The 23,426-nt window shown below is 41.3% G+C and overlaps 2 protein-coding genes across 2 annotated transcripts in view; one reads left to right on the plus strand and one right to left on the minus strand.

The window, feature by feature from the left end:
* LOC118148345 (uncharacterized) overlaps window positions 1-23,426 on the minus strand; it is a 90,368-nt gene that overhangs the window by 65,809 nt on the left and 1,133 nt on the right. The window contains exons 2-3 of the mRNA XM_078352479.1: window positions 13,876-15,334; window positions 9,275-9,390 (exon numbers count right to left, since the gene is read on the minus strand). Of these exons, the coding sequence (XP_078208605.1) occupies window positions 14,145-15,334 (1,190 nt within the window). The 3' untranslated portion in view covers window positions 9,275-9,390; window positions 13,876-14,144. The remainder of the gene's footprint in view (window positions 1-9,274; window positions 9,391-13,875; window positions 15,335-23,426) is intronic.
* The window catches only part of RNF19A (ring finger protein 19A, RBR E3 ubiquitin protein ligase), a 45,513-nt gene continuing 36,594 nt past the window's right edge, over window positions 14,508-23,426 (plus strand). The window contains exon 1 of the mRNA XM_002759353.7: window positions 14,508-14,737. The gene's annotated coding sequence lies outside the window, so the exon portion shown is untranslated. The remainder of the gene's footprint in view (window positions 14,738-23,426) is intronic.

Genomic DNA, 23,426 nt, shown 5'->3' on the forward strand with positions numbered 1-23,426 from the left:
CAGAAAATGAGAATAATTTTTCTTTACATGTGTTAGCTAGGCTAAGATTAAAAACTGAAAAAGCAAACTAGAGATGTGTGGGACTTTTCTTCATAGCAAAATAAAAAGTACCTGGAAGACAATCCACATAAAATCATTTCAAGAGAAGTAATGCTGACACATCTGCTGAGCGACTGTTGATCAGAATGTTTAGACCATATCCAAGGATGTCAACCCATGGCTCCTCTGCTGATTATTTTGGGACAGAACCAAATTTCAAAAGGAAAAGAAATATAAGATAACACTCAAAGAAACCCTGCCAATTCTGAGTTTGAAAATATCAGCAAATGTGCTCAGCACTTCTTTCATCAGAGTCGAAATACAATTTTGTTTGATACAGACTGTTTAAAGGGCTAAGTATCATTTATCTCAGAATAAAAAATATTAAGGCCCATAAGGAATAAGGTCTTGGAAGATAGAAGGGAATGAATTCAAGGGCTCATGGGAAGGAAAAAAGGTTGGCTCTTCCTCCTATATAGAAGGAAAGACAGAGAAATTTGAAGGGAGAGCAGGGAGAAATGGCATGGGGCAAAGGTGGATAAGGCGGTCAGTGCTTTCCCCTTTATTGAATGTTCTCAGTAGAGCAGGAAAGGGGGAGGGGCTACCTGTTTCCCTCACTAGACTACAAGATCTGTTAGGGCAGGAACTGGGTCTGTTCTATCCCTACCGTAATGCCTGCCCTTACTGTAATGCCTGCCCTGACTATAATGCCTGCCCTTACTCTAATGCCTGCCCAGCACAGTACATAGCATATTTTTTACTCTTACTTAGAATTTGTTAAATATAAGGAATGAAAGAATGTGGGCATTAGGGACTTAGAAGAATGAAAAATGCTGGGAATTGCTGTTAAGAACTGTGCTCTGGAATCAACAAGAAATTGAATAGAGGTTGCTAAACTGAGGTTAGGTGGTATGCATGTAAGCAGAATTGAATCAGCATTTTTCTGAAGTTCAGAAGAAAGAACAGAAAAAACAGGCAGATGGGAACTGGCATGACCAGCACAGTGGAATGAACACAGGGTAAGAGTTTTGTATGCATGTGAAGGTGATGCAAGCCAGGCTGGAAATGGGGTCAAGGGTGGAGACAGACTGAAAACAGCAATAGACTGGCAAGGCCATGAGATTACAGGTACTTGCGAGAGCTTTAGGCAAAGAGCATAAAACATCAGGACAGCAGATAGCACATAGAATTACTTTGTAATTTTATAACTTATAAATTTACACAGTTGCATTGTAACTAGTTTGTGGAAGACTCAGAAACCAAACTCTCTGCTAAAACCCTTCAGGCTTTTAAGTTCTCTGCCTTTAGTATCAAACACATTTCTCCTTTTAGGATTTTCTATTAAAAATCAATCCTTTTAAGCTGGGCGCAGTGGCTCATACCTATAATCCCAGCACTTTGGGAGGCTGAGGCAGGTGGATCATCTGAGGTCAGGAGTTTGAGACCAACCTGACCAACATGGTGAAACCCCATCTGTACTAAAAATACAAAAAATTATCTGGCTGTGGTGACAGGTGCCTGTAATCCCAGCTACTGGAGAGGCTGAGGCACGACAATCAGTTGAACCCGGGAGACGGAGGTTGCAGTGAGCCTCCCACCACTCGTGCCATTGCACTCCAGCCTGGGGGACAGACTCTGTCAGAAAGAAACAGAGAAAGAAAGAGAAAGAAAGAAAGAAAGAGAAAGAAGGAAAGAAAGAAAGAAAGAGAAACGAAATATGCTTTTAATCAATTTTTCTATCACCTCTTGTTAAAATGTCTTGTCATAAGGTTCTGTTTATTTGTTTTGAATTTTCTTGAAGCAAACACGTAGATTCACATTTGTGTTTCTCAGGTTGGAAATTCTTCGTTTGTGAAAAATCAATGCAAAGGTATGTTAGAAGCCTAATTAAAAAAAACACTGATTCATAACCAGATGGGGGTGAAGTGGGAGTACGGTTTGGACAGAGGAGAGAATGAAAGGAACTTTTACTCTCCTTAGCCTGTAAAATGTAGTATTTCAAGGGATTCCATTGTTTGTTTTAAAGAAAAAAAAATCCACATGTGTTTTCCTGTTTGGTCTGTAAATCAGTAAATATTAAGGTGGAAACAAAAGAAATACTTCTTTGTGATTAATCATCTACTTTAGTCATCCAAACTGTCTGATTGTGTTGCAGACTGTACTTCTGAAAATAGTCTCAAGTATTGTTTCTATACCCCAAAATGCTTGCCACTAAATTATTCCTCTTTGATTCAACACTGAAACACAGAGAAGATCATTTTAAAGAGCTCATGCGATGTATAGAACTAACTTTATAAATCTAGATTGGGCATCCTCCTCTGTAAAAAATAAATTATAGTAGCAACTTCAGTGTGTGGGAATTTTATTTTAACAAAGCTATCTCAAAATCACAGCTCTGTAGTAACTGTTCAGTTTTTCCCTCACGTCCTTGGGATATATTTACAAAGTTTTACTTTTATCACAGGACACTAAACCCTTAGAAACAATTTGAAATTGAATACAGATCTCTGGCCCCGAGACCGCAGAGAAATTTTTCTCCCTTGATGAGTTATCCAACCATTTAAAAATCTTATTTTCTTTGATTGTTGATAGGAATGTTGGCTTGGCACAGTCTTTTTACAAACAACTTTTGATGTTTATTGAAAACTCCCAAGTATGAATTTCAACAAGTTAACAAAGGGTCCTAAGTTTTCCCATCCAGCCATAAGTAACAGCTGACGTTCAAGTTATTACATGTCATCTCTTGCCTATCTTTTTATATCACACCAACTTTCAATTAACCATTGTGGGTTTTGACCACACTTGCTAGGAAATAACTATTTAAATATGTCCTTCCCCTAAAACATTTCTAATGGGATTCCCCTGGCAAAGGTAGATGGGATTTTTAAAACTGGAGCTGTACTAGAAACAGAATTGTTTTTGGTAATTGCTGATGAGTTTCTTGGCTAGCATACATGCAGTTAATATGACAATTCTAAGAATGGATGGCAGAAGAAAAGGGTGAAAGATGGTTGTCCTGCAAAAACAGGCTGTCCGGCTTCAGCAGGAGTTATTTTCTACTTAGTTGCCTTTCTCTACTGTTTTCTTCTTACTGTTTCAGCGCTGAGATTCTGCCAAGAATATGAACTAAATACAATATGAAAGGAAAAGGAAAACATGAAGATAAAACTTCCAAAAATGACATTACAGAGAAGAATAAAGTTTTCTTTCTTCCTTAAAAATGTTCTCTGAAATACTATCTTTAAATAAAAGCCATGGAGTTGAATATCCCAGCATCTTAAAATAACACTCTAGGTAACAGCTCATATTTATGGGCATACCTCGTTTTATTGTGCTTTCCTTTACTGCACTTCACAGATTTTTTTTTTTTTATTTTTGTTTACAAATGGAACGTTTGTGGCAACCCTGCATCCAGCAAGACTGTTGGCAGCATTTTTCCGGCAGCCTGTGCTCATTTCATGCCTCTGTGTCATATTTTGGTAAATCTCACAATATTTCACACTTTTAAGTTATTATTATATCTGTTATGGTGATCTGTAATCAGTGATCTTTGATGTTAATATTGTAATTGTTTTGAAGTGCCATGAACCACTCCCACAGAAGACAGTGAACCTAATCAATAAATATGTGTGTGTGTGTGTGTGTGTGCGCGCGCGCGCACGCTCGTGTTCTGACTGCTCCACTGACCAGCGTTCCCCCATCTCTCGTCCTCTTATTGAGCCTCCCTATTCTTGGGAACACGATATTGAAATTAGGCCAATTAGTAACCCTATAATGGCACCTAAGTGTTCAAATGAAAGGAAGAGTCGCACGCCTCTCACTTTAAATCAAAAACTAGAAATGATTAAGCTTAATGAGGAAGGCTTGCCAAAAGCTGAGATAGGCTGAAAGCTAGGCCTCTTATGACAGTTAGCCAAGTTGTAAATGCAACGGAAAAGTTCTTGAAGGAAGTTAAAAGTGCTACTCCAGTGAATTCATGAATTATAAGTGAAACAGCCTTATTGCTAATATGGAGAAAGTTTAAGTGGTCTGAACAGAAGATCAAAACAGCCACAACCTTCCCTTAAGCCAAAGCCTAATCCAGGGCAAGGCCCTAACCCCCTTCAACTTTATGAAAGCTGAGAGAGGTAAGGAAGCTGCCAAAGAAAAGTATGACGCTAGCAGAGGTCGGATCACAAGGTGTAAGGAAAGAGATTGCTCTGTACCACAAAAATACAAGGTGAAGGAGCAAGGGCTGATGTAGAAGTCACAGCAAGTTATCTAGAAGATCGAGCTAAGATCATTAATAAAAGTAACTATACTAAACAACAGATTATCTATACACAAAACAGACTCATATAGGAAGAAGATGCCATTTGGACTTCACAGAGAAGTCAATGCTTGGCTTCAAAGGAGAGGCTAACTCTCTCGTTAGGGGCTAATGCAGTGGCTGACTTTACACTGAAGCCAGTGCTCACTTACCATTCCACAAACACTAGGGCTCCTAAGAATTGTGCTAAATTTTCTCAGGGTATTGATAAAGAAAAAAAAAGAATTTTGCTGAACCTACTTTACATGTACTCTAGAAACAGAACAACAAAGCCTGAATGACCACATATCTGTTCACAGTATGGTTTACTTAATTTTTAAGCCACTGTTAAGAACTACTGCTCAGAAAAAAGATGTCTTTCAAAATATTATTGCTCATTGACAATTCACCTAGAACTCTGATGTACAAGGATACTAATACTGTTTTCATACCTGCTAACACAATATCCATCTGCAGCCCACGGAAGGAAGAGTCATTTCAGCTTTCAAGACTTCTTATTTAAAAAATGCATTTTATAAGGCTATAGACGCCATAGATAGTGATTCCTCTGATGGATCTGGACAAATTGAAAACTTTCCATAAAAATTCACCAATCAGAAAGCTATTTGTCACCCATGAGAAGAGTTCAAAATATCAACATTAACAGGAGTTTGAAAGAAGTTGACTCCAACTCTCATGGATGACTTTGAGGGGTTCAAGACTTCATGGGAGGAAGTAACCACAGATGTGGTAGAAATAACAAGAACACTAGAATTAGAAGTGGACCCTAAGATGTGACTGAATTGCTGTAATCTCATGATGTAACTTGAACAGGTGAGAGCAAAGAATAGTTTCTTTAGATGGAATCTACTCTTGGAGAAGATGCTGGAAACATTGTTGAAATGGCAACAAAGGATAAACTTAGTTGACAAAGCTGCAGCAGAGTTTCAGAGGATCAATTCCAATTTTGAATGAACTCCTACTGTGGGTAAAAGGCTGTTAAGCAGGAGCAAATACTACATAGAAATCTTTTGTGGAAGGAAGGATCAATCAATGTGGCAAACTTCATTGTTGTCTTATTTTAAGAAACCACTATACCTACCCTGACCATAAGCCACCACGAACATTGAGGCAAGACTCTACACCAGCAAAATGATTATGTCTTTGATTTGCTGAAGGTTCAGATAATCATTAGTATTTTTTAGCAATAAAGTATTTCTAAATTAAGGTATATACATTCTTACACATAATGTATTGCACACTTAATAGCCCACAGTACAATGTAAACATAACTTTTATATTCTAGGAAACCATACATTTGTGTGACGTGTTTTATTTGCAATGTTGTTTTATTGTGGTAGTCTGGAACTGAACCCACATTTTCGAGCTATGCCTGTATTGAGCTATTACGAAGTGCCAGACACTGTGCTAAATGCTTTATATGTATTACTTTACCTAATCCACATAGAAACCCTATGAAGAAGGTATTTTTATCACCTTCATTATGAAGATAAGAGACGGGTTTAAAGGACCTTAATGTATGGACATTCATCACCCTGATTTAGTCATTTTAGACCTTTTACTGGAAGGGCTCTGAGACTCCAAATGCACCTGTTATTTTTCCACCTAGTGAACATTAGCACCTATAAGTGTAATCAGAATGGGGAAGGAGGTTGGTTATAGTATTTTTCAACTTTTAAAACAGTTTCTTCAGTAATTCTGCTTCTAGGCATATACCCTAGAGAAACTCTCCTGCATGAGCCAGAAAATACATGTATGCTCATTTACATAGCATTCAAAATGAATAAACTAAATTTCCATGTATCAACATAGGTAGATCTTGAAAATAGTGTTGAGTTTTGCTGTTGTTGTTGTTGTTTAAAAAAGAAAGGCTATAACATGATGCATTCAGTATAAAATCATTTAGGTAAAATTTTGCTTAGTAAAACTATTTAAAACATAAAACAATAGAATAACTTATTTGTGAATTTGTACTTATGTTATAAAAGTGTAAAAATATGAACCAGACAGGCCAGGCACAGTGGCTCACACCTGTAATCCCAGCACTTTGAGAGGCCGAGGCAGTTGGATCACCTGAGGTCAGGAGTTTGAGACCAGCCTGGCCAACATGGTGAAACCCTGTCTCTACTAAACATACAAAAATTAGCTGGGCGTAGTGGCAGGTGCCTGTAGTCCCAGCTACTGGGGAGGCTGAGGCAGGAGAATTTATTGAACCCAGGAGGTAGAGGTTGCAGTGAGCCAAGACTGCACCATTGCACTCCAGCCTGGGCAACAAGAGTGAAATTCCATCTCAAAAAAAAAAAAGGCTGAGTGCAGTGGCTCACGCCTATAATCCCAGCACTTTGGGAGGCTCAGGTGGGTGGATCATCTGAGGTCAGGAGTTCGAGACCAGCCTGGTCAACATAGTGAAACCTCGTCTCTACTAAAAATACAAAAATTAGCTGGGCGTGGTGGCGGGCAGCTGTAATCCCAGCTACTCAGGAGGCTGGGGCAGGAGAATCACTTGAACCTAGGAGGCAGAGGTTGCGATGAGATGAGATTGTGCCATTGCACTCCAGCCTGGGTGACAGCCAGATTCTGCCTCAAAAAACAGAAAGTGAACCAGATAGTTAAAACTTCAGGATAACAGTTACCTGAGGGAAGAAAGGAATGTTGCTGCAGGGGAAAGTGCAAAGTAGGCCTCAATTCCATTTCTATGTCTCATTTCTCTTGTTTTAAATAATATGAATATGAGAAAAGTTAACATTTATTCTTACAGGGTCTACATGGATGTATTACCTTATTTTCCAAAAGCTTTTATATTTAAAAAATACTTCCATCCTAAGAAAAATACATATTCTTGCTAAAAAAAGAGCAGGAATCACCACATAAAACATAATCTCACTAAAATTTTAGGTTACAAAATTTTTTTGAAGTAGGCTTAACTATAAGCCCAATTTATCCATAAAGTAACTTACTAAGCCATCCATAGAATGTCTATCTTTGAGTCTTGGAAATTCAATGTGTCCTCCAAAACAAACTAGTTGTAAAATATGTTCATCAGTAATTTGATTAAGGTGAATTTCTTTATTCAGCTTTACATTAGCTGCAAACCACAGGGTGCCAGTCCGAATAACCTCTCACCATATTATCCAGGGCAGCAGGAAGAACAACTGCCTGGGGATTGCTCTGGGCTGCATGCTTCTGGCCACAATTCCTCCTCGTGGGTCACTGTTACCATCTGGACTGTGCATTCCCAAATCTGATTCCTCCAGCCATCACTCTTCCTCTCCCTTTCTCCATTTCCAACAGCATAGGATTTCACTTTGGGGGTAAACAACCATGAATGCTATCAAATTAGACTATGTAAATCTGGGAGTGAGTGTTCTTTGTTGCATTATTGGGTATCAAGGTTCTGGGTCATATCTAAAAGTATTCCAGCTTGAAAATTAATTTAATCTCTTGTTTGTTTGCTTTTGTTTGCAATCATTTCACTCTCTAGGTAATAATGTAGTTGAGGAATGCTATGCCAGCATTATTTGAAGTGCTACTCATTGCTTACAATTATATTTCCTAAGTGTGGAAATTATTCTGTCTATACATTTAAATATAATCCTGTTCAGTTATATAACAATCAGTACCCATTTTTTTGTGGGCATGTATTCATACACATTTTTTTTTTATATTTGCCGTGTTTCAAAATTGATAAAAAGACGGGCTACAAATATACATAAAATAAAGCACCAGAAAACTTCAGTCTGAAGGCATGAAGAAATGAGGACACAGAATGTAAGCAAAGAGTGAGTTAAATATATAAAATACATCCTGTTAAATATTATACACAGACCGGAAGGAGACCACATATAAGGCTCTAAGCTTTCTCACAGCCAAGGGAAATACTGTCAGTTCCACAATTAGGTTTCCAGAAGACAAAAACAAATGGGGATAATAAACAAGGGAAACACAACTATACCAGGTGCTAAAAACCAAAGAAAAATATTTTCCAGATATTGTTAGAGAGAGTAAATATGGCAACAATTTCATGGCTCCTAGAAATCCCTTAATGAGGCCTAAACAATCCACAATGGATTGTTTAAAGAAATCTGAGGGGAGGACAGAGCCATAGCATGGAGTCAGGGGCAGAGGGTGAGGAGGGGTAGTCTAGGCCTTATCCAGGGGCTAAAATGTCACAACAGTTGCTCTTGACATGAGGTTCATTACCAGGGTGACCATGCAATTTATTGTCTAACCCAGGACCCTTTGAGAATGAAAGAGGGTACTATTAATAATCAGGCCCCCACAATAGGTATAAGGTATGACTGTCCTGGGCAAACTGCCACATATAGTCACTTTAAGTCATTGCTCATCACCTGCTGGCATCCTGCCCCAGCACATCCTGCCACTATAGACCTGGTGAGCCAACCTCATCCTGTCAAACATGGAGTGAGTCAAGCTCAATTTGTAGGGGGCTCTGGGGGATTCTAGTCCAGGTCATCAGCACAGTGTGGGCTTGCCTGTGAGTCAGTCAGACAGGGAAGGGAACCAAGAAAGACTGGAGTAGGCAAATGGGAACAGTCGCCCGAGGATCCATCAAAAAGAGGTCTGGGCATATGTCAGGAGAATGGGTGAAAGGGGAAATAAAGAATATTATAAGTAATTGCATTAGGTTCCATGAAGAGGAAAGAAACAATTTCCTTTCCCTCTGGCACTCTCTCAAGGGCCCCATGAGAGATCTAGTGGAAGAAAACTTCCTAAAGTTGGGATATTATCATAATGGCTGAAACAATTATGCTGTGGTTCTCAAACATGTGATATGAATTACCAGGAGAGTTTGTGGAAAACTAGATTCTAGCACTCCAACCCCACTGATAATGATTCTATTAGTCTGAGATGAAACTCAGAAATCTATTTTAACAAGCGAGATTAGTCAGGCATGGTAGCACATACCTATAGTCCCAGCCACTCAGGTGGCTGAGGTGGAAGTATCGCTTGAGCCCAGGAGGTTAAGGTGTGATCACATTGCACCACTGCACTCCCACCTGGGCAACAGAGTGAGACTGTGTCTGAAAAAAAAAAAAAGAAATTGTACCAATTACTCTGCTGGGAAAGAAACAGAACCAATTTGGAAATCAGTATATTTAGTCACATAGGACAAGAAGGAGAGTCAAGAAGTAGGACATTCCAATGATCAATTGCACCACATGAGAATCTCCCAAGCCTTCCTGGACAAGGCCCACGACTGCCTTCCCTAGCCAGGCAAAATAATGGTGGAGGAAGTTCCCAAGCTCCCATTCATTCCTAGTTGCATTTTTTTTTTGCCAGTGAAACAAAGGCCAAGCTTCTTGCCTCTGATGTCCTGAAGAATTAATGGTACCCTGTCCTGTGTTTATATCATATGTACTTTATTGGCCCTTATGTTAGAGTGATTATATATATATATATTTTTTTTTTCTTTTTTTTCTTGGACACAGAGTCTTGCTCTGTCACCCAGGCTGGAGTGCACTGGTGTGATCTCGGCTCATTGCAACCTACACCTCCCAGGCTCAAGTCATCCTTTCACCTTACCCTAATGAGTAGCTGGGACTACAGGCGTTCGCCACCATGCCAGGCTAAGTTTTATATTTTTTGTAGAGATGGGTTTTGTCATGTTGCCTAGGCTCAAATGATCTGCCTGCCTCAGCCTCCCAAAGTAATGGGATTACAGGCGTGTGCAACCGCACTAGCTTAGAGTGATTCTCTCTGTGTTGGTTTCCATGGCAAGTTTACAAGCTTCTCAAGGGCAGAGACAATACCATATTGGTGTCTTGCAGCATCTAGGGTAGGCGTGTCATGTGCATCGCTAAGTTTCTTTGCCTGCTTCCTTCTTCTCTCCCTAGGTGTCAGGCATTAAGCTCTCTGCCTTCAAAGTTTAGTGGAAAGGCCTACAAATAATGAAGTGCTTTATGTAGAAAATCATAGAGGTAAGCACAGTTGCTGTGGAGCTAGAGAACATGAGCTTGATATAGCCTGTCAGAACCAGTGAGAGTTGATAAACATGAGCCAGGCAGAGGAGAAGCGAGGGGGCATTCTAAGCATAGTAGCATCTACAAAGCTAGATAGCACCTACAAAGAGAAAGAGTTAGCAGGGTGTGTGAAAGAAAGAAGAGAAGGAAGAGAAGAAAGGATGGGGGAATTTGTGGTACTGTGAGTAGCTTACTGTGGCTAAAGAAATGTTCACTTGAGTGGCTGACGGTAGGGTTAAGAGAAGAGCATGAGCTCTGGAGCCAACCTGCTGGATGACCCAAATCCCAGCTCTGCCACTTAGCTATGTAACTTTCAGCAAATTACTTAAACTCTCCTTCCTCAGATCCTAATTTGGGACCTGTAGGGCCTCTTTATGATAAACTCAGTGGCTTAATACCTATAAAGCAATTAGAATAGTGCCTGTCATGTAGTATGTACTCAAAGAGTAGTTCTCGGCTGGGCACGGTGGCTCACGCCTGTAATCCTAGCACTTTGAAAGGCTGAGGTGGGCAGATCACTTGAGCCCAGGAGTTTGAGACCCACCCGAGCAACATGGCAAAACTTCATCTCTACAAAAATATAAAAATTAGCCAGGCACGGTGGCATGTGCATGAAGTCCCAGCTACTCAGGAGGCTGAGGTGGAAAGATCGCTTGAGTGCCGGAGGTGGAAGTTACAATGAGATGAGATCGAGCCATTGGGTGACAGTGAGACCCTGTCTCAAAAAATAAAAAAGATTTTAAAAGTTCTCTTGCTCTTACTTGCCACTTTTATTCCATTCCATGAAAGTTCCACTGATTATATCTCTAAAACAAATACCAAAACCATCCACTTCTGTCTCCATACTCTCCACCCTGGTTCAAAGAACTAAGATATCTTTATTGGATTCCTGGAGTAGCCTCTTAACTGGTCTCCCTACTTCCACTCTTGCTCTGCTTTAATCTCATCCACAGAACAGCATGAGTGATCATTATCAAAGACAAATCAGATGTCACACTACTTAAACACCTATTATCTCATCACACTTCATACCAATCATTTAGAATTCTCCTTACCATACCTGAAAAGGTATTAAATAATCTGGCTCCCTCCTACTTTTCTGACCACCTCCCAACACCCACATCCTACTCCCCTCCCTTTTACTATGTTCAGCCTCTAGCTACCTTGAATTTGACAAATGTTTCTGGCTAAGACCTTTGCATCTGCTGCTCCTCTGTCTTCCTCACCTCTTAACTAGTTTGCCTCCTTCTTGTCTTATAGAACCCAGCTCAAATGTCAGAAGAATTGAAGTTTGAGAGACAAAACTAAAGTTACAGCTTCTCTGGTTTCTGTTATTCTGGTAAATGTATCTCCTTTTCTTTATTTTTTCTTCTTCATTCCTCACCCGCTATGTAGTAAGCACCATGCTAATGGAAATATAGGCTTTTTCATTGCTTTAGTCTCATTGCCTGTAACGGCAAACACTCCATCCCCAACACAGTAAGCACTCAAATATTTATCGAATTGCTGTTAAATGAATTAGGAGAGGAGGGAAATAAAAGAAAATGCTGCCAAAATTAAGGCACCTGGGGCCAATTAGGCTTTTGTGGTACTCTAGTGAGAAATGATAAGCTCTGAGCAGTGGTTTCCAACCTTGGTTGTGCATTGGAATTACCTAAGAGTTTTTGTTGTTGTTGTTTAGATGGAGTCTCGCTCTACAGCCCAAGCTGGAGTTCAGTGGCACAATCTCAGCTCACTGCAACCTCTACCTCCCAGGTTCAAGTAACTCAACCTCACCCTCCTAAGTAGCTGGAATTACAGGCATGTGCCACGGTGCCCAGCTCATTTTTGTATTTTTGTAGATGTTGCCCACCTTCGTCTCAAACTCCTGTCCTCAAGTGATCCACCCACCTCAGCCTCCCAAAGTGCTGGGATTACTTTTCAAGCCACTGCACCCAGTTTTCTTTTTTCTTTTCTTTCTCTCCCTCCCTTTCTCTTTCCCTTCCTTTGTTCTTTCTTGGGACAGGGTTTCACTCTGTCATCCAGGCTGGAGGGCAGTGGCGTGACCAGGGCCCACTGACAACTTTACCTCCCAAGGCTCTGCAGATGATCCTCCTGCCTCAACCCCTGGAGTATGTGGGACTACAGACATTGGCAACTACGCCAGGCTAATTTTTGTATTTTTGCCATTTTGCTCAGGCTGGTCTTGAACTCCTGGTCTCAAGTGATCCAACTACCTCCACTTCTGTGAGTGCTAGAACTACAGGTGTGAGCCACCATGCCCGGCACACCTGGGGAGTTTTAAAAACGACTGACACCTGAGCACCACCCTCAGTGATTCTGATTTAATTGGTGGGTGCAGTGTGGACATAAGAATTTTTTAAACCTTCCCACAGGATTCCAATATGCAGCCAAAGTTGAAAACACTGCTCTAAAAGCAGAGAGAGATATGGAAGAGAGAGCACAGGACTTGGTGGTTAGTTATCAAAATTGGAAGGGACAGAAAGGATGGGGCCTGGGAAGACGCCTAGATTTCTGGCTTGTGTCTGGGTGAAAGAAGCATGCTTTGAGAAAAGAATAAACTACATCTTGGACAGCCTGAGTTTGAGGTGCCTCTAGGAATTCAAGTCGGAGATGTTCAATAGGTATTTGCTTCTTAATAGATTTATTTACTCTAGTGAAGAATAGAAAGTCCTTCTTTCAGGAAGACAAGAAAGCCAGACCAGCATCTCTGGAAAATACAACCGTACAGAGTGTAAGACCATTTTCATTCGGCACAGCCTCTTTATTCAAAACCCCCTTTCCAGCCAATGCTCTGTCTGTGTTGAGATGTTAACATGTTGATATATTTTCAAGAAGGGTATGATGTATGGGTACTTAACTTATTATTCTTGTGCTATCTGCAGGCTTAAAGTATCCCATATATAAAATCGCTGGCAGCCTTTAAGTAGCATTTAAAGGTATAACAGCTTTAAAACGTCCCATAAAGGAAAATAAACATAGCCATAATTACTTCCTTTAAGATTCGAGGTCAAAGACACTTAAACCTAAACTGCTCAGCTTGTTCCATTTTCTAATTGGTAAACATTTACTGGGTTACCAAAGATACCAAGTGCATTCTGAAAGACCATGTCTCCTTGGTTTGTTTCTAATTTAAATTACACAGACACACTAAACAAGGACTGAGAGAGTGATATATTTAGTTAAGTAACAGATGGCAAATGGACATTCTGTCCAGCCTCTATCACATTCGTTTCTCAGTATTCCACGGAAAAGTGATCTAAATCTTGAAGAGAAATAAACCAGGAGGAAATGCACCAGGCCCAGACTAAATCTGTTTATTCGACTAAGAAGAATTTATACCAAGACTAGTGTAGATGAAAACATTCAAAGGGGATATGACTGGCTGAAAAGATACAAGAGGAAGGAAGAAATAAAGCTAGATTCAAGTAATTCGGAATGTATTAGAGATGAAACAGGAATTCTGATTATGTGACTGCAAAACAGCACATACATACGCAAAAAGAAACAACAGAGGTGAGTGGAAGATACTTTCCAAACCCTTACGTAGGCTTGCTATTGTGGCTAAGTACTGCTCCCGACAGCCTCCGCAAAGACTGAGGTCCAGTAAGACGAAGAGGGCGGCTGCAAACGCACGGGGGGCTGCCTCCCTCTCGGAAAGGATACTTCCTCGCCGAGAGCTGCAACATCCCGGCGCTTCTCTCCCGTGGCCCGCCGATCCAGCAGGTGAATCCCGAGAATGATGAATAATGGATGAATAATGCCCTGCAAACTGCCAAGAGCCAGGGGTCGCCGAGTCCGGCAACTCCCTTCAATCAGGCGCCGCTCCAGCCACCCCGACCTGTCCTGGGAGGAGACGCTCTCGGGGCCACGGAGAGGCGGGCAGAGAAACACTGGCCCCAGCGCCCGGCGCACTCAAGGCGAAGTCCCCCGAGCCAGGCACAGGCGTGGGGGGCCGCAGTAGGGGCCGCTCGGGTGCAGCGGGGCGGCTCCCGCGCGGGAACAAACGCGCGTGAGGAAACGACCTCGTTTCGAGTCACCCGCAGCGGGCACGGTGGGCGTGACGCCATGACGCAGAGCACGCGGGCGGCGCGCCGGGGCGGGGCGGGGCGGCAGGGGGCGGGAGGAAGGAGTGGGAGGAGGAAGCGGGGAAAGCGGGGGCTGCGGGAGGGGGAGTTGGCAGTTGCGGCGCTGGTTCCCGGGAGCAGTCGTCGAGCCACAACTGCAGAGGAGGAGTTCGGGAAAGCGGCCGTCAGGACCCCTCCCCTCCGTCGTCGCCGCCCCGGTACAGAGGCGCCTGGGCGCGTCGGAGGGACCCTCCCCCGCGCTTCCTCGGGCTGCTGTCGCCGCTGCTGGGAGATGGGCCTGCGCGCCCTCCGCCCTTCGCCGCAGCTCTGAGGACTTAAAGGTACGGGCGGGCACCGGAGGAGCTTGCGCCCCGGAGCGGGAGGGCAGGGGCGGCTCCCGCTTGCGACCCGGGGAGCTCTGGCCCGGCCGTAGCCCTTGCGCGTATCCCTGGGACAGAAATGGATTCGGAAGTCCTGTGGCAAAGGCGCCCCCTCCCGTGTCCAACGGGAGCCGGGGGCCGGGGCAGGCTTAGGGGGTAAGGCCTCGGGCTGCTCCGGGTCCCCTACCGGGCCCAGGCGCGGGCGTCTCCCGGGCAGCGGGGGCCGAGGCGGAGCGTGGGATCCGCCCCAAGCCCAGTCCTCCTGGCCCCGGGCGTCTGCGGCCGGCGGCCTGCCCGGAGATACTGTGACGGGCCGACGCGGCGCTTCCCTCGAGCTGTCCCCCGCCGCCCCTGAAGCGGGGACACCCGAGGGCGTCTGCCGCGGGGAGGCGGCGGGGCGGAACGCATTCCTGACGGGTGAAATCGGCTCTAACGGGACCGATTTCCGGGCCTCGCTGCAAATTCGGAGCCGGGACGTCGCCCCACAAGCCTTGCTGCCTGGGGCCCTAGGGAGGGGAGCTGTGTTCCGGGGAAGGTTCCCGGGACTGCTACCAGCTCCTTCGAAAGCGAAAATTACATACCACACCAAAATGATGTAGCCTTGGGGTGAAATATGTGTTAACGGGGGTCTTCCGGGATTGTCTCCCTATGCTAAGCCTTTAAGGTGTTGCCAGCCCTCGTCCAGCAAGTAATGCTGCTACTTTGAATTTTCAGTTTTTCCTCTCTGGGTTCCACTCTGGGTTGCTCTTTTTTTTTTTTTTTTTTCTTCCCATTTCCATTAATGGGAAGAAGAAAAAGGAGGTTTAGGGTTCATTAACCCCGCGACAAGGGCAGTAAATAAAAAGAAGGAAGAGTGGTTAAGGCTATATATGGGAGAGAAAAAGATTTAATTTTTTCCCATTGGCCCTTGGAAATGTAAATACAGGAACGATGCTTTACTCTGCTTAATGTTTACTATCCACAGTGTTGCAGAATGTTCTGTTGGAGTGACGTTAGAAAAGACAGTGTTTAAGTGCCGCTGCGATTTTCAAACCTAGGTGTTGGCCAGAAGTGGTAGTTTTAAGTGTTAGTAAACCGTGGAGGCATAAGCAGTCCCTTCCCTTGATGAGTTGCCTTAAATTGTTAGTGATACTTACATTCCACCCCCCCCTTTTTTTTTAAAGAACATGGCTGTTTTTTCATTATTTTTGTCTGTTCTTATTTTAACCTAGATTCATTGACCCTTTTGGTTGTTTGAAGTCTGACCGTTTGCCTCAGTTTTATTTTCAGTTTTGCCGTTCTGTTTATAATGCAAGCCATTACCGTATTTGCCTGTTTATGCTGCTGTTAACGGGGACTGAACTGTCTGAATTGACTTAAAATATAAATACTTTTCTGTTTAGAAAATGGCGATGATCGTATTTTCAAATGTTCTTTCCCTGTTACAGTTCCTTGGTAAAGACTTAGAATTAAGTCTTGGGACTTAGTAAACCAAATTATGTCAAAAAACACTTAAAATTGGTTAGTTTAATGCCCTGCTTCTTAATGTTCTATTTAAATTACTGCATACAATTTAACTGAAGTTTACATTTTATGTGTCCATGGAAAATATTTTAATGTCATCGCAAGGTGTCTTTTTGAGGAAAAAATTACAGTTGGCAACTATTAGTGTTTTGTTTTTTTTTTTTTCACTCTCTCAGCTTCCAAGAGATTTCAGTAAGGTTAATTTTTAAAACCACAACATTATTTTAGGAGTTGAAGCACAACCCTGTTCTTCGTATCCAAATAGTGGCCACTGGGAATTTTGTTTCCTCATTTAGGGGATGTCTTAGTTGATCAGTAGACTTTATAAAGAACTGTCTATATTGTCATCCGGTCAGTGTTGGGATTTATTTTTAAAATATTGTTGGCGATTTCTTGAATTTTTGATGTATTTGGCTTGACTAAAACTATTATTTTCTACCTAACATATGGGAGGCGCTAAGATTCTTATTTTTAAAGATACTTCATTCAAGAACATGGACGAGTAAATAAATAAAAATACTTAAGCCTCTTAGTGGAAAGTAAATACACTTCCCAAATGTGAATGTAAGTGAAGTCATAAAGCAGTATTTTAGCATTTGAGAATGCGAGATACTTGGGTCACCTCTATTTTAATGAGGTTGGATTGAAGGATACTAATTGTTATGGGGTTGTTTAGAATTAAATATGAGTAATTAAAAGCAAAGTTTTTGTTTTAAGCCTTTTGAAATAATCGCTTGTATCTTCCGGAAGGTTCTGATACCCATTCCCCGCCCCCCACGGTTTTGTTGCTGCTGCTGCTGCTGCTCCCGCAGTTTTTATCTTGAACACTTACTTAGATTATATAGAAACTTTTTGGTTTCAAATTATTTCTTCCTCTTCTCCAACACACAGTTTGTTGTTGTTGTTTTTAATCTACAGGGCACACATGGTTGAGATACGTAGTTTTCTGAAATTTCCAAGTGGGGGAAAGAAGACAAAATATTTGTGATAACATGTAAAAGTCCCTAGTCAAGTGCTGGGCATAGAGTGAGTGGAGGTAAATTTTGTTATATTAATATTTACATCTGAATTGGTCACTTATATCTTCTTCAGTTATATAGGAAATCTTAAGCAGTTGTTATTTGTTTTTCTAATGTCATTAACAAGTGGAAATTGACTGTCAAATGCAGGCTGGTTTTGTACTGAACTAATAAGCTTATGCTCTTTTAACATTCTTCACCAACATAAAAATTAGGCCACCTTGGGCGAAAGGCCGAAGTAAAGTTAAATTTCTAAATTTATATTTGATTGCATATTGCATTGTATTTGGCAAACTAGCACATCACAGGAAAATAGTAGTTTAATTTAGATTGTCTGAAAGGACCCATATATATAGTACTTAGGCTTAAAAGCTGGTTATCAAAATGTTCATCCTACTACTTATTAGAATAGCTAAATTTTTCTTAGGAATTCTTTTTCTCCAACTAAGAGTAAGTATGAATTTTCTTAAGTCATGCCAGTTCTTTGTTAGCAGGCAGAAGATGCCTAACATTGAAAACTTAACCATACCTGCACAGCTAAAGACTGAGGGATAGTATTTCTTTGCTTAACATATCTGTATTTCAGATGGTGGTAGACTTCAACCAGTCAGTGAAATCACTTTGGGTGTTTAAAACTTGTTTATTTCATTTGTTTCTCAAAAGCTATCATGTATCAGTGATACTTTCTATATCAAAGTGGAAAAAAGTAGCACTTTTTGATAAAATAGGTTTTGTTTGCATTGCTCTGTGGCTGTCATTAACACCTGAAGAATTATTTTTATTGGTAACATTTTTTGAAAGCTGCTCCATTAGGCGTAAAACCATTATATAGTCTTGTCCTATTGATGTTATGTAGAATTTTATTTTATAAATCATTTACTAGAGAATTACTGTTAATTTGTTTTAGGAGTCTTGTTTGGGAAGGTTTTGTTACATGAAACTCTCAGTATGACAGAAGTGATTAGTTGTTGTAGCTCTCAAATAAGTTTGTGGGCTGGGTGCGGTGGCTCACGCCTGTAATCCCAGCACTTTGGGAGGCCGAGGCGGGTGGATCATGAGGTCAAGAGATCGAGACCATCCTGGTCAACATGGTGAAACCCTGTCTCTACTAAAAATACAAAAAATTAGCTGGGCACGGTGGTGCGTGCCTGTAGTCCCAGCTACTCAGGAGGCTGAGGCAGGAGAATTGCCTCAACCCAAGTGGAGGTTGCGGTGAGCCGAGATCGCGCCCTTGCACTCCAGCCTGGGTAACGAGTGAAACTCCGTCTAAAAAAAAAAAATAAGTTTGTGCATTGAATTCTGAAGCAAAATCTTGCTCAGAAATCACCTTAGTTTGTTTAAGCCCAAAGGAAGCTTCAAAACTGAGTCTTTGGTCCAAAAACCTGGAGTTGGCCCCCTAAAATTGTGTATACTTAACATTTTTAACTTCTGTCCTGTTGGGGAGACCCCTGAGGGTAAAAGTAGTACTTACGATTTGAATAGCAGGCAGGTTGCCAATTGAAGAGACTGGTAGAAGTGAGCCATAAGGAGAGAGCCAGAGTTGTTAAAAGGAAGGAGCAAGAAACCAGGAGAAGCTGTTGGGAATGTGATGATATTCCCAACTTCCAGGTAAATATTATATAGCATATTAATATAAATACTGTATAAACTCATTAGCATGAATCTATTGATTTATATTTTGTGATTTCGAAGTCAAGTGTTGGTATTTGCCCCTGAACATGGTAAGGTATCCTAAATTTATTATGCATAATCACAGATGAGACAATGTGTGAAATGTGCAAAAGTGTAGGAAATAATGCAAGCTTGTGATGGCAGGGACCATTTTCTTTGTTTACTCTTCAAGTCTCAGCACTTAGCATAAGCCTAACTGTATAATAAAAGATGTGGAATAGATATTTGCTAATAGAATTAATAAATTATTTATTTTACAACTATCTCTTCAGCAGTGTTGTCCAATAGAAATACAATTGGAACCACAAATGTAATTTAAAATTTTCTAGTGCCATGTTAAAGAAGTAAAAAGAAACAGGCAAAATTAGTTATTGTAATGCGTTTAATCCAATAGATCCAAAAGATTATCATGAGTGACTTTACATACTTTTATTCATATTGGACAGTGCAGCTCTAGGGGCCTTTTTTATGACATGTTCCTCTGTACGGAACTTCTTTGTCTTTTTGGTAGTCTTTTTCTAACTGATTGACATGTCTTTTGAGGCCAAATACAGAATTGGATACACCTTCGAATTGGAGTTACTGGGTTGGATTGAAAATCAGGCTGTCTTCTCCCAGTTTTACAACTCCCCAATAAATGAGTAGGTGCTTCACTGTCTTTCCTCGTATATAAAATAAGCATACCTATAATCCCAGCACTTTGGGAGGCCAAGGCAGGAAGATCATTTGAGGTTGGGCGAGACTAGCCTGACCAACATGGTGAAACCCTCTCTCTACTGAAAATACAAAAATTAGCCAGGCTTGGTGACAGGCACCGGTCATCCCAGCTACTAGGGAGGCTGAGAGGCAGGAGAATCGCTTGAACTCGGGAGGCAGAGGTTGCCGTGAGCTGAGATCACACCACTGCACTCCAGCCTGGGCAACAGAGCGAGACACCATCTATAAAATAAAATAAAGGAGGATGTTCTAACATCGATTTCATTGGATTAGTATAAATTAATTATACCTTTGAAACACTGGGCTGCTCAGACAACACTGTTACAAAAGAGGTCTTTTGATTATTAGAGGGACGCTCAGTGTAAAAACAGTAGTGCATGTAGAGTGTACCGTTACCTCTCACAGTGGGGCCAGTAACAGTAAACCAACACAAGAGGCTCTTAAATGGAATCAGGAGAGGTGACTAGCTTGCTTTATTTAATATATTTACTATTGCCTGAATAAGTCTATTTTTCAGTTTTCGTATGGAATAAATGGGACTTTTTATATAGGCATCCTTAAATCAATCATGAGATAAGGTCCTTTGGAAAGTGGGGATGGGAACTGGTAAGTAGTGTGAGTAGGCAAGTGGGAAAAATAGCCATTTAGAAAAGCCTGTTATCTCAGGGTATATGATGTTTATGGTATAATGACTATGATTCTTTTATCCAAACCAAGGATGGCAGTGGTTACCTGGTAAGCCATTGAGACTTCTGGTTATATACATAGCTATATCAAATAGTTTTCTCCATATAGCCATATCCTTTAATATAAAACCAACTTCTCCTGGGCATGGTGACTCATGCCCGTAATTCTAGCACTTTGGGAGGCCGAGGCCGGCAGATCACCTGAGGTTAGGACTTTGAGACCAGCCTGGCCAATATGGTGAAACTCTGTCTCTACTAAAAAAAAAAAAAAAATTACCTGGGTGTGGTAGCAGGCACCTGTAATTACAGCTACTTGGGAGGCTGAAGCAGGAGAATCGCTTGAACCTGAGAGGCGCAGCGGAGATCACAACGGTGAGAAGAGCAAAACTCTGTCTTACAAATAAAAATAAATAAAACCTTTTTTTTTTTTTGGAGACAGAGTTTTGCTCTGTCATCCAGGCTGGAGTGCAGTGATACAATCTTGGCTTATTGCACCCTCCAACTCCCACGTTAAGGCAACTCTCATTCCTCAGCCTGCCAAGTGGCTGGGATTACAGACACCCGTCACCACACTCAACTAACCATTTTGTATTTTTGTAACAGACAAAGTTTTGCCATATTGGCCAGACTGGTCTCAAACTCCTGGACTCAAGTGATTCCCCCACCTTGGCCTTCCAAAGTGCTGGGATTATAGGTGTGAGCCACTGTACCTGTCCCATTTCTAAAATTACACACAAACATTAAATATCCCTTAGATTTTTGCATAAATACATCATACCTTACTGATGTCCTTAGCAAAAATGCCTAGAACCATATTGTAGTGCATTGCATGGTAGCCCCCCAAAAGATATGTTCACATTCTGATCCCCAGAACCTGAAATGTTATTTGGAAAAAGGGGTTTTGCAGATGTAATTGTTACGAATCTTGAGATAAGATCATGCTGATTATCCAGGTAGCCTCAAAATCCAGTGACAAGTGTCTTTGTAAGGGAAAAATAGACAAATTACAGAGGAGAAGACACAGAAAAGGAGGAAGCAATGTGCTCATGGAGACAGAGACTGGAGTGATGTAACCGCAAGCCAAGGAATACTTATGGTCACCAGAAGCTGGAAGAAGCAAAGAACAGATTCTCCCCTCCAGCCCCAGTAGGAGCACGGCCCTGCTGGATTTTGGACTTCTGGCCTCCAGAACTGTAAGAGAAATGTCCATTGTCTCGAGCCAACCAGTTTGTGGTAGTTTGTTACGGCAGCCACTGGAAACTAATATACAGTCAGAAGTCTTCAGTAAACCAAAAATCTCCAATTACCTTTGTTTTATATCATGTGCTTTGACTGTCAGAGACTAGACAGCCCTTTCTTTAGAATTCTAACTCTGAGAAATATCAGAGGAAGTGTTTTAATACCCTCTGGTCTCAACAGGAATCGATTATATCTTGTAAGATACATTTTGTTATTTTTGCTTGTGTCATTTCTTTCCTCTCCTAACTTGCTCCTTCTTTGCTCTTTGCATACTTTTCAAGATGTAGTTGACATGGGGGAGAGGAATGAGTAACATACTAGTTAGACCAACAGGTGTTGTCTTCTTTAAGGTGTAATTCCTCCATGATCCCCCTTCCACCTATTCTGTCTCCTTTACTGGATTTGCCTCTTCTCCCCTACATGTTAATGTTGGAATGCTACAGGCCTCATTCCCTGCTCTTTAGTATTTACTTCTTGATTATTTCATCTGTGTTCACAATTTTACACACCATCGAAATAACAGCAACTCCAAAATTTACATCTCTAGGCTTTACTTTTCTCCTAAACTCGGGGCTCATCAAACAGGTATTTGGATATACCTCTCTGCCTAGATGTAAGATATGTCTCAAATATAAATGTCTAAAAGTAAACTCCTGATCTTGGCTTCTTCTTAAAAGTTGTTCGCTTCATAGCCTTCCCCATTTCAGTTGATAGCAGTTTCAGCCTTCTGGTTATTCAGGCCAAATCCTCTTGTAATCCATCAGGAAATCCTAACAGTTGTACCTTCAAAACATGTATTAAAACATGTCCTCAACACCTTCGCTGATGTGCCATTGTTGTCTCTCTCAGAGATTACTTCAGTAGTCTTTAAACTGTTCTCCGTGCTACCATTCTTGACACCTCCCCTAACTGTTCACAACACTGCATTGATCCTTTTAAACTCTTAAGATTCTAAACTATCTTTATCACTTTAGAAACTCCTTAAATTTCCCTGTCTCACTTAGAATAAAAGCCAAAGTCCTTACAGTGGCTTAAACCTACACAACCTGGCATGCTCATATATCTCAGATATTCTTTGCTTTGTTCTTTTATTTTAAGCCATATTAGGGCCTCCTGGCTATTCCTTGAACATACCGGACACATTCCTCCCTTAGTGCCTTTGCAGTGGCTGTTCTGGCCTTGGATGCTCTTTCCCCAGATTTCCACATTGCTAATACCCCCTTTATCTCCTTCAGGTCTCTGCTAAATGTAACCCTTTCAATGAGACTTGATCACCCTATTTAAAATAGTAATCAATACCACATATACACTGATCTCCTTTACTCTACCTAACTTTTTCCCCCACCTTCTAGTAAATAATAATATCAAAATGTTTGCGTAATATTTAGAAAAAAATGGTAAACTTGTATATGAGAGCTTGGAGTAACTTTTAGTAATGCCTATTTATAGTTACTGACCTAGAATGATTGTGGAGATAAGAAAGGAGTTGGGCCTGAAAGAAGACTAAGACTAGCAGAGAAGATGTGGAAGACAGTGTGACAGTTCCTCAAGGATCTAGAAATAGAAATGCCATTTGACCCAACGATCCCATTACTAGGTATATACTCAATTATAAATTGTTCTGTTATAAAGACACAATGTTCATTGCAGCACTGTTTACAATACCAAAGACTTGGAACCAACCTAAATGCCCGTCAGCGATAGACTGGATAAAGAAAATAGGGCATATATATACATCATGGAATACTATGCAGCCCTAAAAAATGAGTTCATGTCCTTTGCAGGGACATGGTTGAGTCTGAAAACCATCATTCT

This window comes from Callithrix jacchus, chromosome 16 (assembly GCF_049354715.1).
Source record: "Callithrix jacchus isolate 240 chromosome 16, calJac240_pri, whole genome shotgun sequence".
NCBI classification, from domain to species: domain Eukaryota; kingdom Metazoa; phylum Chordata; class Mammalia; order Primates; family Cebidae; genus Callithrix; species Callithrix jacchus.